Source organism: Prionailurus viverrinus, chromosome A1, assembly GCF_022837055.1.
Source record: "Prionailurus viverrinus isolate Anna chromosome A1, UM_Priviv_1.0, whole genome shotgun sequence".
Lineage (NCBI taxonomy): Eukaryota > Metazoa > Chordata > Mammalia > Carnivora > Felidae > Prionailurus > Prionailurus viverrinus.
In genome coordinates, this window is record NC_062561.1 from 173978238 (window position 1) to 173989799 (window position 11562).

At 56.9% G+C, this 11562-nt stretch overlaps 1 protein-coding gene across 2 annotated transcripts; it reads right to left on the bottom strand.

Moving 5' to 3' along the window:
* Window positions 1-46: 46 nt before the first annotated feature.
* PRR7 (proline rich 7, synaptic) lies at window positions 47-9828 on the bottom strand. Of its 2 annotated transcripts, none has more exons than XM_047866145.1 (3): window positions 9593-9828; window positions 714-1367; window positions 47-524 (listed from the first exon to the last, which is right to left on the bottom strand). In XM_047866145.1, exons 2-3 carry the CDS (start codon window positions 1123-1125, stop codon window positions 127-129), a joined length of 810 nt encoding a protein of 269 aa, XP_047722101.1. In that variant the 5' UTR covers window positions 1126-1367; window positions 9593-9828; the 3' UTR covers window positions 47-126. The 2 variants fall into 2 exon arrangements, with proteins under 2 accessions (XP_047722101.1, XP_047722091.1); XM_047866135.1 differs by lacking the exon at window positions 9593-9828 and adding an exon at window positions 9293-9576.
* Between the last annotated feature and the right edge of the window lie 1734 nt (window positions 9829-11562).

Sequence of the window (11562 nt, forward strand, 5' to 3'; positions counted from 1 at the left end):
AATGTAACAAACGGGGTAAGAAATCCCTCCCTCCCCACCCCTCCCCGCAGTCCAAGGGAAGCGTTTAAAAAGCCCCGCAGTCAGGCCACGAGTTCGCGGGTGAGGCCCGGAACGCCGGACGCCCCTCTATACGGCTGTAGTCCTCCCGAACAAGGGGATGGAGACCGGCAGGCGCCAAGCTCCGTGCTCCAGCGGCTCGCGGCTGCTGAGTTCCGAGTCGGTCCAGCTGGGGAAGACCCGGCGGCCACGGTCCGCCTGCAGACAGAGCGCAGGGCAGGGGGCCGCAGGCCGCGGAGCGCTGGGCAGGTGCAGCGCTGACGTGTAGCCCCGGTCCAGGAAGAGCGGCTTGTAGCTGGGCGGCGGCTGCTCCTGTTTCTCCGAGCTGTCGCGGCGGCTCAGAAAGGGTGTGACGATCTTGCGGTAGAGGCCGCGCGTGTCCGTGAGCACCTCACTGTAGGGCGGCGGCGGCTCGGCCATCAGCACCGCCTCTTCATAGCACGGTGGCTTGGACATGTCCGATTCCGCTGCGGAGTGGGAAATGTTCCGAGGGTGAGGCCACCCGTCCCTGGCCTCCGGCCAGCTGCCAACCCCAGGCCCAGCCCGCTACCTCCTAGGTTCTCTGGGAGGCTGTCCCATGGAAGGCTCGCCTGTTAGTAGTGATCCCGCCCACCTCTCAGTGGCCCTCGTTGCCCACGGCAGAGGTCTGGGCTTACCTTGACGCGGATAACTCCAAGGCCGCGGCGGCACTGAAAGGTGCGGGGGCGGCGGATGAGGAAGCGCGTGGTGGTGTGCGTGCGGGTGTGCGTGTGGCTGCGCCGGCCCGTGGTGCAGCAGTGGGTGGACGTGCACGTGCTGATGCGCGTGCGCCGGCGCCTCGAGGCGGCCGCGCTGCGGTGGTGGTGGCGGCGCTAGGCCTGGGGGGCTTCCGGCCAGGCTGCCCTCGAGCTCGAGGGGCTCCAGCTCGAGGGCGCGGAGGTTCTGCTCACGTAGTCGTTCCTCCTGGCGCCGTTTGAGGCGGCGGCGCAGGAAGCTGCAGAAGCAGCAGAGTAGGACGATGAGACCCCAGATGAGCCAGAAACCGGCGAAGCACGTGAGGAACGTGTAGGTGCCCTGGGACATAACCATGGCGGCGGCGGGGCGGGCGGGTCCTCGGCTGCTTCACTGGACACTGGGTTCCTCTACGTGGCCCCGGGCCCGCGCCACGCTCCCAGGCGCCGCCAGCGTCACTCGGGGACCTGCGGCCGGGGGCTGCTCGCGGCGGGGCTCAAGTCGTGCGCGCGCCGGTGGGGAGCAAAAGCAGCGGCGCCCGCTCCTTCCCATGGCGCCGGTGGGAGCGCGGGTGGGCCTCACCCGGGGCCGCGCGGGACCTGTAGAACAGACACAGGGCGCGGTGAAGGCGCGTTGCAGCCCCGACGACTTCCCTGCCTGCGCCCGTGCCCTGCGCAGTTCTGGGGAAGCCTCCTCTGCGGGAACCCCCGCACTCCCCCCGGGGCGGTGACGTCACCATGGGGATGACGTCATACCTCGAGGTTTCCCCGGTAGGGCTTTCCCGGATCTGAGACCCGGCCGCCGCCGCAGCTGAGCCGAGGGGACTCCAGGCAGGCCAGCAGAGGGCGCGCGAGGGCCAGTCTCGGCCTCTGTACTCAAGGGAGGTTCGCTACCCCACGGGGTACCCCAGCTCGGAAAGGGTTTCAGAGGCCCGTGGACAGACCCTCAGGGCGCTGAAGAGGAGTTTCTGCGCGGTTGCTTTGCGGCGGGGAAAGGGTGGCCCACCTCCTATAGTCCCACAAGCAGCCCACCGACGCGCAGCTTTAGCCCTAGGCATCCGCCGCTCTAGGCCTTGTACCCGCTCCTACCCATGGCCGCGCAAAGCATGGAACATCTAGGTCCGCACCGCGGGCCTCCTGGTCGTCGCCGCTCTTGTAGAAGAGGCTCAGGAGGGGTCGTTCCGGCTATTACTGCGTGCCACTGGCCTGCTTTTGTCTGCACGTCCGGGCGTGGGCTGTTCCCTTTTTTCCTTTCCTCTAGGCGCCTCCGCCTGTCAGATCCCAGCTCTGTTTCCCCAGCCTCCTACCAATTCGCAGCCTCATTGGCCCTACCCTCCTAGCACCAGTAGGCCTTATCAATTCCTTTACGTTTCTGCAGAGGGTAGGAAAAGTAGCTCGTTTGCACGTGTATCACCTGGCCCATGGGCGCCTCTAGTTCTGCCTCCTTCTTCCTCTCTACAGCCAGGGTTTAGAGAGGAACCTTGCATCCTGAGGTATGTAGGATGGAGCCCTGACTATGGAGTGACGGGTAGCAGGCGATTGTTCACCACCCCCGCAGAACAGAAGGGTGCCCTTCTTGAATGCCTTATACCCAGGGTTTTCACATATAACCCTTTAGGGTAACTGCAGTTATTCCTATTTTGCAGACGGAGGGGATGGGGAGGTGGCAATTAGCTGTGTAGAGGGCAGATGGCAGTGCCTTAATTTGAACCCAAGCCTGGCCACAAAACCCTAGCCAGGGGTGGGAGAGTGCTGCTGCTTGAGCTACTTTGTGGGCCCCTCTTCCAGGAGCCCCATGGACAGCCCCCCATCCTCAACATATCCAAGGCACACACACACATTTAGCTCTGGGGGCCGTGGTGGGCCTGAGCTCCAAGCAGGAGGTCCACATCAAGCTGTCTCAGACTGTTCTGGCAGCAAGCTGGGGGGAAGCCAGGCCACGGGCCACCCCACACTTCTCCCAGATGGATCCTGTCTGATTCTCTGGCTGCCTTATGCCATGTGCCACTTGGTCCCCGTGCCAGTCCCTTTCTCCTGGGCCTGTGTTCCAGAACAGACAATGGCAAGAACAATAGCTCCACCCGCCCCCTCCACAACCCTGCCATGAGGCTGCCATGGCGACGCAGCCCAGATAAAAACACGATGCTGCCAGTCACTGGGAGTTAATTAAATCTGTTGTTCTCCTTTTCCTGAGCCCACAGGAATTTTCAGGAATGCTCTGAGGAAGCTGGCACTAACTAGGGGGCCCCTTGGCCTGCAGAGCAGGAATAGCTCCAGATCAGAAAAGGTACTTCTGGGACTGGAGGTGAAGGAGTTTAGCTGAATTAGAAATAGAAATACCTGCCAAGGACTGTCTACTGCATGTCAAGCCTTGTTCTAGGCCCTTTCCATTTGGAATCTCACATGATATGTAATACCTCCTTCTCAGTGGGGGCCCATTTGATAGATGAGGAAACAGGGCCAGAGAAATGATTTGCCCCAGGTCACACAGCTGATAAGGGGAGGAGTAAGGATTTAGCTGAGTCTGAATCGAGAGTCAGTCAAAATACTTTCCATTACAAGACTACTGAGACATAAATGAAGAGCCCAGTGCATGTGAGCACTTGGCACATGAAGACTTGGCAGCCATGGGGATACTGAGCTGACTGGCCAGCTTGTAGCCAAAACATACCTTTCTGTTCCTTCGCACCAAAGCCCTGGGGCTTCTGGCCACCATGCCTCAGCTCAAGAGTAGGAAAACGCTATAGAGTGGAGAAATGGGATGGCAGCTCCAAGGTTAACAAGGAACAAACAACAGAGACTCTGCCCTGAGGGGCCCAGCTCAGCTGACTGGGCATTAAGGTGGACAGAGGCAGGCCACAACCAAGACTCTCTGGGTGCCAATGTGGCCCCTCAGCAAGGAGGCAGGAATCACTGCCATATTTTATGGATTAGGGCGCTCTCTGTCATGCTGGCGCCAGTGCCCAGTTTGAGTGGGCATGGGTTTGATGCTAAACACTCCCTCTTAGGCTACTACTTCACTCAGTGGTACTCTGGCAGGCCCAGAGGGCATGGGTCCTGCCAGAGGCCTCCCTCCGGCCTGTGTCTGGCCCACAGGGAGTTGCTTAGTACATTTCATCTAATCCACAGTAGGTGCTCAACACATAAATGTCAAGAGACCTTTCCAGATGCTCTTCCTGACAGACCAGGCTTCTCCAATCTTCCTCAAAGAGCTGTCCCTTTACCCCTTCGTACTTCTGTGCAGGCTCCTGCCTGTGTCTGGGGAGCCCTTCAGTGCAGATCCTGCCTGCCACCTCTTACTCACAGTCACGCACCCTCTCCATCCCCTCCAGACTCTCCAGAGCAAATACCGCATTTGTCCAACTCCAGCTGTGTGCTAGGGGTTGTGCCTACCCCCTTAAGTCTGCCATTTTATGATTTGTTTCTTCTTTCTCCTTTCTTACCTTCTTGCAGGTTATTTGAACATTTTTTTTTAGGATTCCATCTTGATTTATTTACAGTGTTTGTGAGTGTACTGTTTTGTATGTTTTCTTAGGCCACACACTCACTGGGGTACAGCAGGGGGACACAAACAAGACCCCAGGGGGTGAATTTCTTAACCTCTGTAATGCCAGTTTCCCCATCAGTGACCATGGTGAAAACTGAGCTAGTCCATGCAAAGGGCTTGGAGATGCCCAACACACATTAGTGCTGATGATGGCAGCTTCGGAGCTGGGGATGCAGAGATGTGCATGTCCTTTAGGTGCTCCCTGCCTGAGGGCTGGATGTCACAAATCATTCTCAGTCATCCTACAAACTAGGTTAGCATTCCTCCCATTTGACAGATGAGAGCACTTGGCTCAAAGAAATCAAATGATACCCAAGGTCACACAGATTTCTTATTCTGGTGCCTGGTGCACTGCTGTGGGCATCTACCACATTGCTCCTCTGCATGAAGAACCCCAGTAATCTTAGACCCTTAAAATCTACTATATCTTTTATCTCAGTAAAGGGCCCACCATTTGCTCCAGCCACTAAGTCCTGTTTTTACCCTCAGTGCACTGTGCCTTCATCTGTCTACTTCCTTTGGTCCCCCTGCCACTACCTTCGCCAGGCCCCCATCATCTCTCACCTGGGCCCCTGTCACCATGCTTGCCACCGCCCTCTGTACTTCCATGCTATGCTCCTGTTCAGCCTACCCACTTTCCACAATGTCGTTTCCCCCAGGCCCTTTCCTGCCTGAATCCTCTGGCAACTCCCACCCCTTCAGGAAGCAGCCTAGCTCTTTAAGACAGTGTAGATGCGTGCCTCTTAAACTTGAATCAGCGTCAGAGCTATGGGGAGGGCTTGTTAAAACAGAGTGCTGGGCTCTGCTCCCAGTGTTTGCTTCAGTAGGTCTGGGGTTGGACCCGAGAGTTTTCATTTCTAACAAATTCCCAGCAGATGCTGATGATGTGGTCCAGAGAGCACACTTAGAGAACTGACCTAGATCATGGCCTCTGGGATGAACTCCTGCCAAGGCATCTTCAGCCTCACCTCTCAGTGCCCTTCCCTCTGCAACCAGCCTGTGTTTCCATCCTGCACTGCTAAGTCGTGCTTTCTTTCCCCGAAGCTCTTGCCCCCACACTTACTACTCAGCTTCATGGCCTCACTGTCACTTTGCTGGACAAGTCAGCTCCAGGTGGCCTTACTCCCCAGGGTTGGAGAAATCCAGGGATGTCAAAGTGTGCTGCGGTTGCCTGTGTGCGACTCCAGAGGTTGCATCTGTCTTGTCATCTGGCACACAGATGGCAGCTCCAAAACCACTTGGTAGGAGTGACTGGAGATGCCTAGTTCCCTGTTTGGTCTTATAGCCACAGGACAGGAAACACTTCAAGAATGGATCGGGGGGCACCTGGATGACTCAGTTGGTTAAGTGTCTGACCCCCGATTTTGGTTGAGGTCATGACCTCACCATCATGAGATCAAGCCCCATGTCAGGCTCTACACTGGGCATGGAGCCTGCTCCAGCTCCTCTCTCTCCCTTTCCCTCTGTCCCCACCCCCCACCAAATAAATAAATAAATAAAATCTTAAAAAAAAAAGAGCTGGGTCTGCATCCAATTCACTCCTGGGAAATGTCAGCCATTCACCAAAAAGTCAGTGAGAGAGAAGCCATCACCCAGCTCTCGACCTTCACAGGGTGGTTTACAAGTGAGATGAGGACCCATCATCCATGTGAATAAAAGAAAATGGAGGCATATGCGAGGGGCTCTGGAATGGACAGAGGGAATCCCAGATGGCAGGGTTTTTGGGTCATAAGGTACTCAGAGCCACCAGTCAAGCGAAGGGACAAAGACTCAGACCAGGGGACAGCAGTGAGAGAATGTGGTGTGTAGAGGGAGGATGGCTAACCTGTCCTGCATATCCAGCACATGCCAGTCCCATTGCTGGCCTCTTCACATTCATTATCTCACACCCAGGAGGTGGCTGCTGCCATCCCCATTCTACAGACAAGGAGTTGGGCCAGCTCAGGCCCACATAGCCAGGGGGTTGTGAAGTCCAGGTGACTGCAAGGCCCACTGTCCTGGCAGGAAGGCAGGCACTGGTAACAATTTTACAATCCTCCCACACCAAGACAGACGAACTGAGGCCAGAGAGAGGATTGCCGCCATAGTCAGCCAGGCGTAGAGCTTACCAGAGCCTCATTTCCAGTTAGGCCAAGGTACTACAGGTACTAGAGGTGCTACAGGTAGCACCTCTGTGACCCAACCCTGGCACTGGGCCAGGAACCCAGGGCTTGGAAACTGTGAACAGGACAACAGACCGGGGTCACAGAGAGCTGTGGGCAGAGGGGCCCTGCGTGGCTCAGTGTCTACTGTACTCACATCTCTCCCTCCAAGAGAGTTGGCCACACCTCAGGGGCTGGGGTGGGGGGGAGGGGGGAGACGAAGATGCCCTCTTCAGAGAGTCAGCCTGGCATAACACACAGAGCACTAAAGAGAGAGCTAGGGTTCAAATTAGGCTGTGTGGCTCCATCCCAGCTGTTCCCATGTCTGAGCTGGAGTTTCTTTGCCTGTAAGACAGGGATGATGAGACCTGCCTAGGATTGCCAACGGTGGAGCAAAACTGATGAGGGAAGTGAAAACACTTCAAGACTGGTGTACACAGCTGCATGTGACAAACCAAAAGCCAACACTTCGCAGCCTCAAGAGGCTCAAATATGGAAACCAGCCCATGGTACTATATCTACACAAACCTGGAAGTGGTCCAGCAGAAACTACCATCGCTTTACCATGGACCAGAAGTCATGGCCTCGTGACTCTCAGGCTGGACACAGTTCATGGGCATGTTTTGTTGGCCCACAATCAATTCTTAAAAATATCCTGATTAGTTGCCAAATTTAAAACCCAGGAGATTTTACATAAAAGTCTGGATTCTTGGTTCATCTTAAAAATTATCTGGTCATTCCAAGTCCACATTCTCACATGGTGACATAAACTGCAGCTGGGCAGCTCCCCGGCCCACCTCACTCATTCCATTGCTCCTTGGGCCCTAGAGGCCCAAGGGTTTCCACCAGCTGAACTATAAATGAGCACCCACAGTAGCCAGCAGTACATGGATGGGCCCATCTCTGCTGAATTCTACCACAGCTAGGGCTGCAAGCTGATCAGGCCACAGAGCCCAAAAACCAAGAATTTGGGCATTGGGGGGTTCTCAGGTAACTGAGGTAGCCCTCACTCCTTAGTTTCGCCCAGAGAGAGAAAATGGAGGAAGGGAGCCAGCCCAGCAGCAGCACAGTCCTATAGAACATCTGGGTGAGCAAGAATCTGGCTGATTTTGGTAGAAGGAAAAGTGTACTAAGGCTTGAAAGACGTAGGGAATTTCCTCACTGGAAGAATATGAAAGGAAGTTAAGAATGCTCCTCTAGAAGGCCCTACAGTTCTTTTCCGCAATAGATGGTGTGTGGCAGGCAGAGAGCTGCTGTGCCAGGAGAGAAACCTTCACTGAAAACTGAGTTCCACCACTTACTGGTTGTGTGACCTTGGGGAGATCACGTTACCTCCCTGAACCTTGGAGTCTTCATCTTTAAAATGGGGATCATAAACTTACCTGCACAATTGTTAAGGTTAGGAGATAATGAATGCAGAACACTCAACACACAGCAGGAACAGAATGAAAGGAGCCTGTGAATAATTCCAAGGGCACTCTTGCCTGCAGCATCAAGACTCAGGACTGAGTTCGGGCACCACCCGTCTAAGGACATCTTATGCCAAGGCCTCAAATGCCTGGGGTAACGGTCACCTCTGGTGCCCCAGGACACTTCCCTGGATGGGAAAGGAAACCCAATGGTGGTTGTGGTCACTGGGCTGTTGAGTCCAAGGTCTGTGATTGGAGGCTGGCATCTGCTGAGTCAGGTCTGGGAGAGCTGGCAGGAGGACCATTTCTCTCCCCAGCACCCTGCCGCTGTCGGCTGGGGGAGGTTGGGAGAGGAGCCAGAGGTCATTTCCTCTGACTCAGAGGCCATTCTCCTCCCAGAGGAGCTCCCCTAGAGGACAGCGCATCTCCATGTGGCGCTGGCCTGCCTGCTGGCCAACCTGCATGCCACCCAGCACAGTCTGGGCTTTGTGCTCAGACAAGAAAGGGACACTTGTGATCCAGACAATGGGCTGGGGCGCTCCCATTTGGCCTGAGCTTCAGCTTCCCTGGGTCAGCAATGTCCTTTTCCTCTGCTTCTACCCACTCTGCTCCCACCACTCCCTGGAGAATGGTGGCTTGGAACGTGGAGCAGAAACCCATCACCGGCCCTAGCCGCGGTTTGGCATATGCCCTGGCCATGAGGAGGAGGGACGTAAGCTTCTTTCTTCTCCCCTGGTAAGGAACATCGCCTCTGTGGCACCCAACTCGGGTCAGACCATTTTGCTGGCGAGTGGTGGTAGTGGTGGTGGGGGTGTCGGAACACAGACGCCGGACGGACGCAGCCATCAAGCCTCCTCCTCCCGCGGCAGGCCCAGGGGCTGGGCCGCCCCCACATTTGCAGCCACCCCAAGAGCCCTGCTGCGACGACTGCAGCCACGTGGGAGCTAGCTCGTGCCCACGGGGCCGCTCACCCCCCCACCCCCATCTTCGAGGAGCTGTGGAGGCAGGCACACCCAGACGGGTGAAGTTATTACCCCCACCGCTCGAGGGCGAGTCCCTGCACCCCCACTCCCCCTGAGCCCCTGGGCTGCGGCCCCGCGTGGGGTGGGGGAGGGGCGGGAGGGGGCGTCGCCGCCCCGCAGCCGCGTTGCCTGGGAGCGCAACCCCGTTGCTGTGGCAACCGTTTCCAAGCGAACCGGTGGCGGCTCGCGCCCGGCTTTGGCTCCCTCGCTCACTGGCGCCCTCCCTCTCCCTCCCTCCCTTCCTCCCTCCGGAGTAGGCTGGGGGAGGGGCTGGCCGGGGCGGGGGTCCGAGGCCGCGACCCGGGGCCAAAGCTCGGAGCTGCCCGCGGGGAGGGGCTCAGCCCGGGACCATCTTCTGCCCGCGCTCCGGGCCCGCCCGGCCCGCCGCCGCCGCCGCGGTACTCACGAGCCCAGACATCCTCCTCGAGCTCGTCCTCCTGGCTCGGGGCGAGTGGTGCCGGCCCCGCGGACAGAGCCCCCGGCCTGGGGGAGGCGGCGACGGCGGCCCCGTGTAGCTGACTGTGGCAGCGAAGGCGGCTGCGAGCGCTGGGCTCGAGCCTCGGGGCGCGCACGGGCGCGTACACGGCGCGTACCAGCCCGGCGTGCGCGCGCGCGCGCGCGGCAGCCGGCAGGGGGCCCCCACCCCCAGCCTTTCGCCAGCGAGGAGGCTGTCCTGGGAGCCGAAGGCGGAGGACCTGGCACCCACCTGCCGCGCGGAGATTCAGGCGCGGAGACTCACACGCGGGGCGCTGGGTTCACCCTGCACAGGGAAAGCACGCGCCACTCTGCACCGCTCCTGGCAATAGGCTGTCCGGAACGGGCGCACGCAGGCAGACCGGGTGTACACAATCGGCCGAGCACACAGGATGCTCAGTCAAGCAGCTGACACACACATACAGCTCAACCCGGAAAGCACACACAAGTCCAGGCACCGGCCACATCCTGAAATGCACAGCACACATGTAGTGGGCAAGAGTTGGAGCAGGCAGGTTACCCCAATGTTGTTCCAGCTCACCAAGGCATGGCCACTCCCAACTCATGGCCCCTCCCAGTGTGTCTTCAGAGAGCATACATCACCACTTCTACTAAGAAGTGGTACGGGGAGGAGACCCAGTGCTGGATCCATAGCCTTGGGCTTCATGGACCCTGCTCATACCCAGGGTACAGAGGTGAGCACTAGTGAGAGTCACCTCAGTGTCCGGCACCACACTGACCGCATAGAGCCTGCTTGGAATTCTCTCCCCTTCTCTCTGCCCCTCCCCTGCGCGCGCGCTCTGTCTCTCTCTCAAAAACAATTAAACAAAAAAAAAAAAAAAAAAAACAAAAAACCCTCCACCACCATACCAGCTGGGACATTTTGGTTTGCAAGTGACAGAATCCCAAAACAAACAGGCTTGGACGCAGAAGTGTTTGACTCATGTAACTGAGAAATCCAGAGGTAGATTTTAGCTACGATCACAACTGGTTCCAGGTGTCCCAACAATGGTATCAGACATGTATCTATTCTCTCCACTCTTTCTTCTCTTTGCATCATTCTTGAAAATTCCCATGTGGTGGCAAGGATGACCTACCTCCCTGCCCCAGCTCTAGGTTTATATCCTGCCACCCAACCCCAGAGAAGAGAACCTCAATTCTTTCCCAATAATTCTAGCCAGCCCCCCAAAAGACTCTTTTTGAATTCATTTTGGCTTAGTATCCTTCAGTGAACCAATCCAGTTGGAGGGATATGTGTTCAGCCACCCAGTATCCATTTCCTTTTCTTTGGTTACAAGGCACCCTATTTCATCAGGGCCGGGGGGACTCATTGCACCCCCTGGGTGCCATCATACTGGGCTTGTGAACCCAAGTGCCCTGCTCCCCCAGTGAACAGTGGGCAGATTTCCAGCTGGGCCATTTGGGCTCCTTGGGTTTGCAGTCAGGCTGAGTGATGCAGACACAAACACGGCTGTAGCCATCTTGCTTCTGGGGGTCATATCCTGATGAGAATGGGGACTGTGACTAAGACCCTGGAGGTGCCCCAGTTCTGGTTCTTCCTATCACATCCCTCCATAACCTTTTTAACACTCTAAGTTAGTTGGAGAACAGTTCTGTCGCTTGCAACCAAAGATCTCTAACAGCTGGGTCCCACACTCTAGGTGTATGTGTACACAGGGGGTGTAAACCCAGCCCCATCTAAACCACATGGACTGAGACAGGAGGCTCCCCAAAGTAAACATGGGGTGCCTTTGTACATGCTAAGTGGACACCCTGACAAAACCAGTTAAAATCTTTCAGGGATTCCCTTGCCTTCTAGATGAGGCATCTTTTACATGGCTTTCAAAGCCCAGTGTAGTGCTGACTTTGGCTCCAGTTGCTCCCCTCTTTCACTTATCACACACTCATCACTCACCCCACTGCACCCACCCCAAGCCATGCTAAACCACTAGAGGCCCTAGACCATCCATCTGGCTCCTCCACCCAGGTATATCTGGCTCTGAATCCTGGGGGGTACTAACTCTGACATTTTTGTGGCCAAAGGGGCGTTGACCCCCACCTCCTCAGCAGTCCCAGCCCCACCAGGTCTAGAATCATCCCTGCCACAGTGCTGATCACACTAGGTCTTACCTGTTCCCATTTCTATCTCCCTACCAGAGAGAGCTCCAAACTGGCGGGGGCCTTGTCTACATCTGGGTCGCC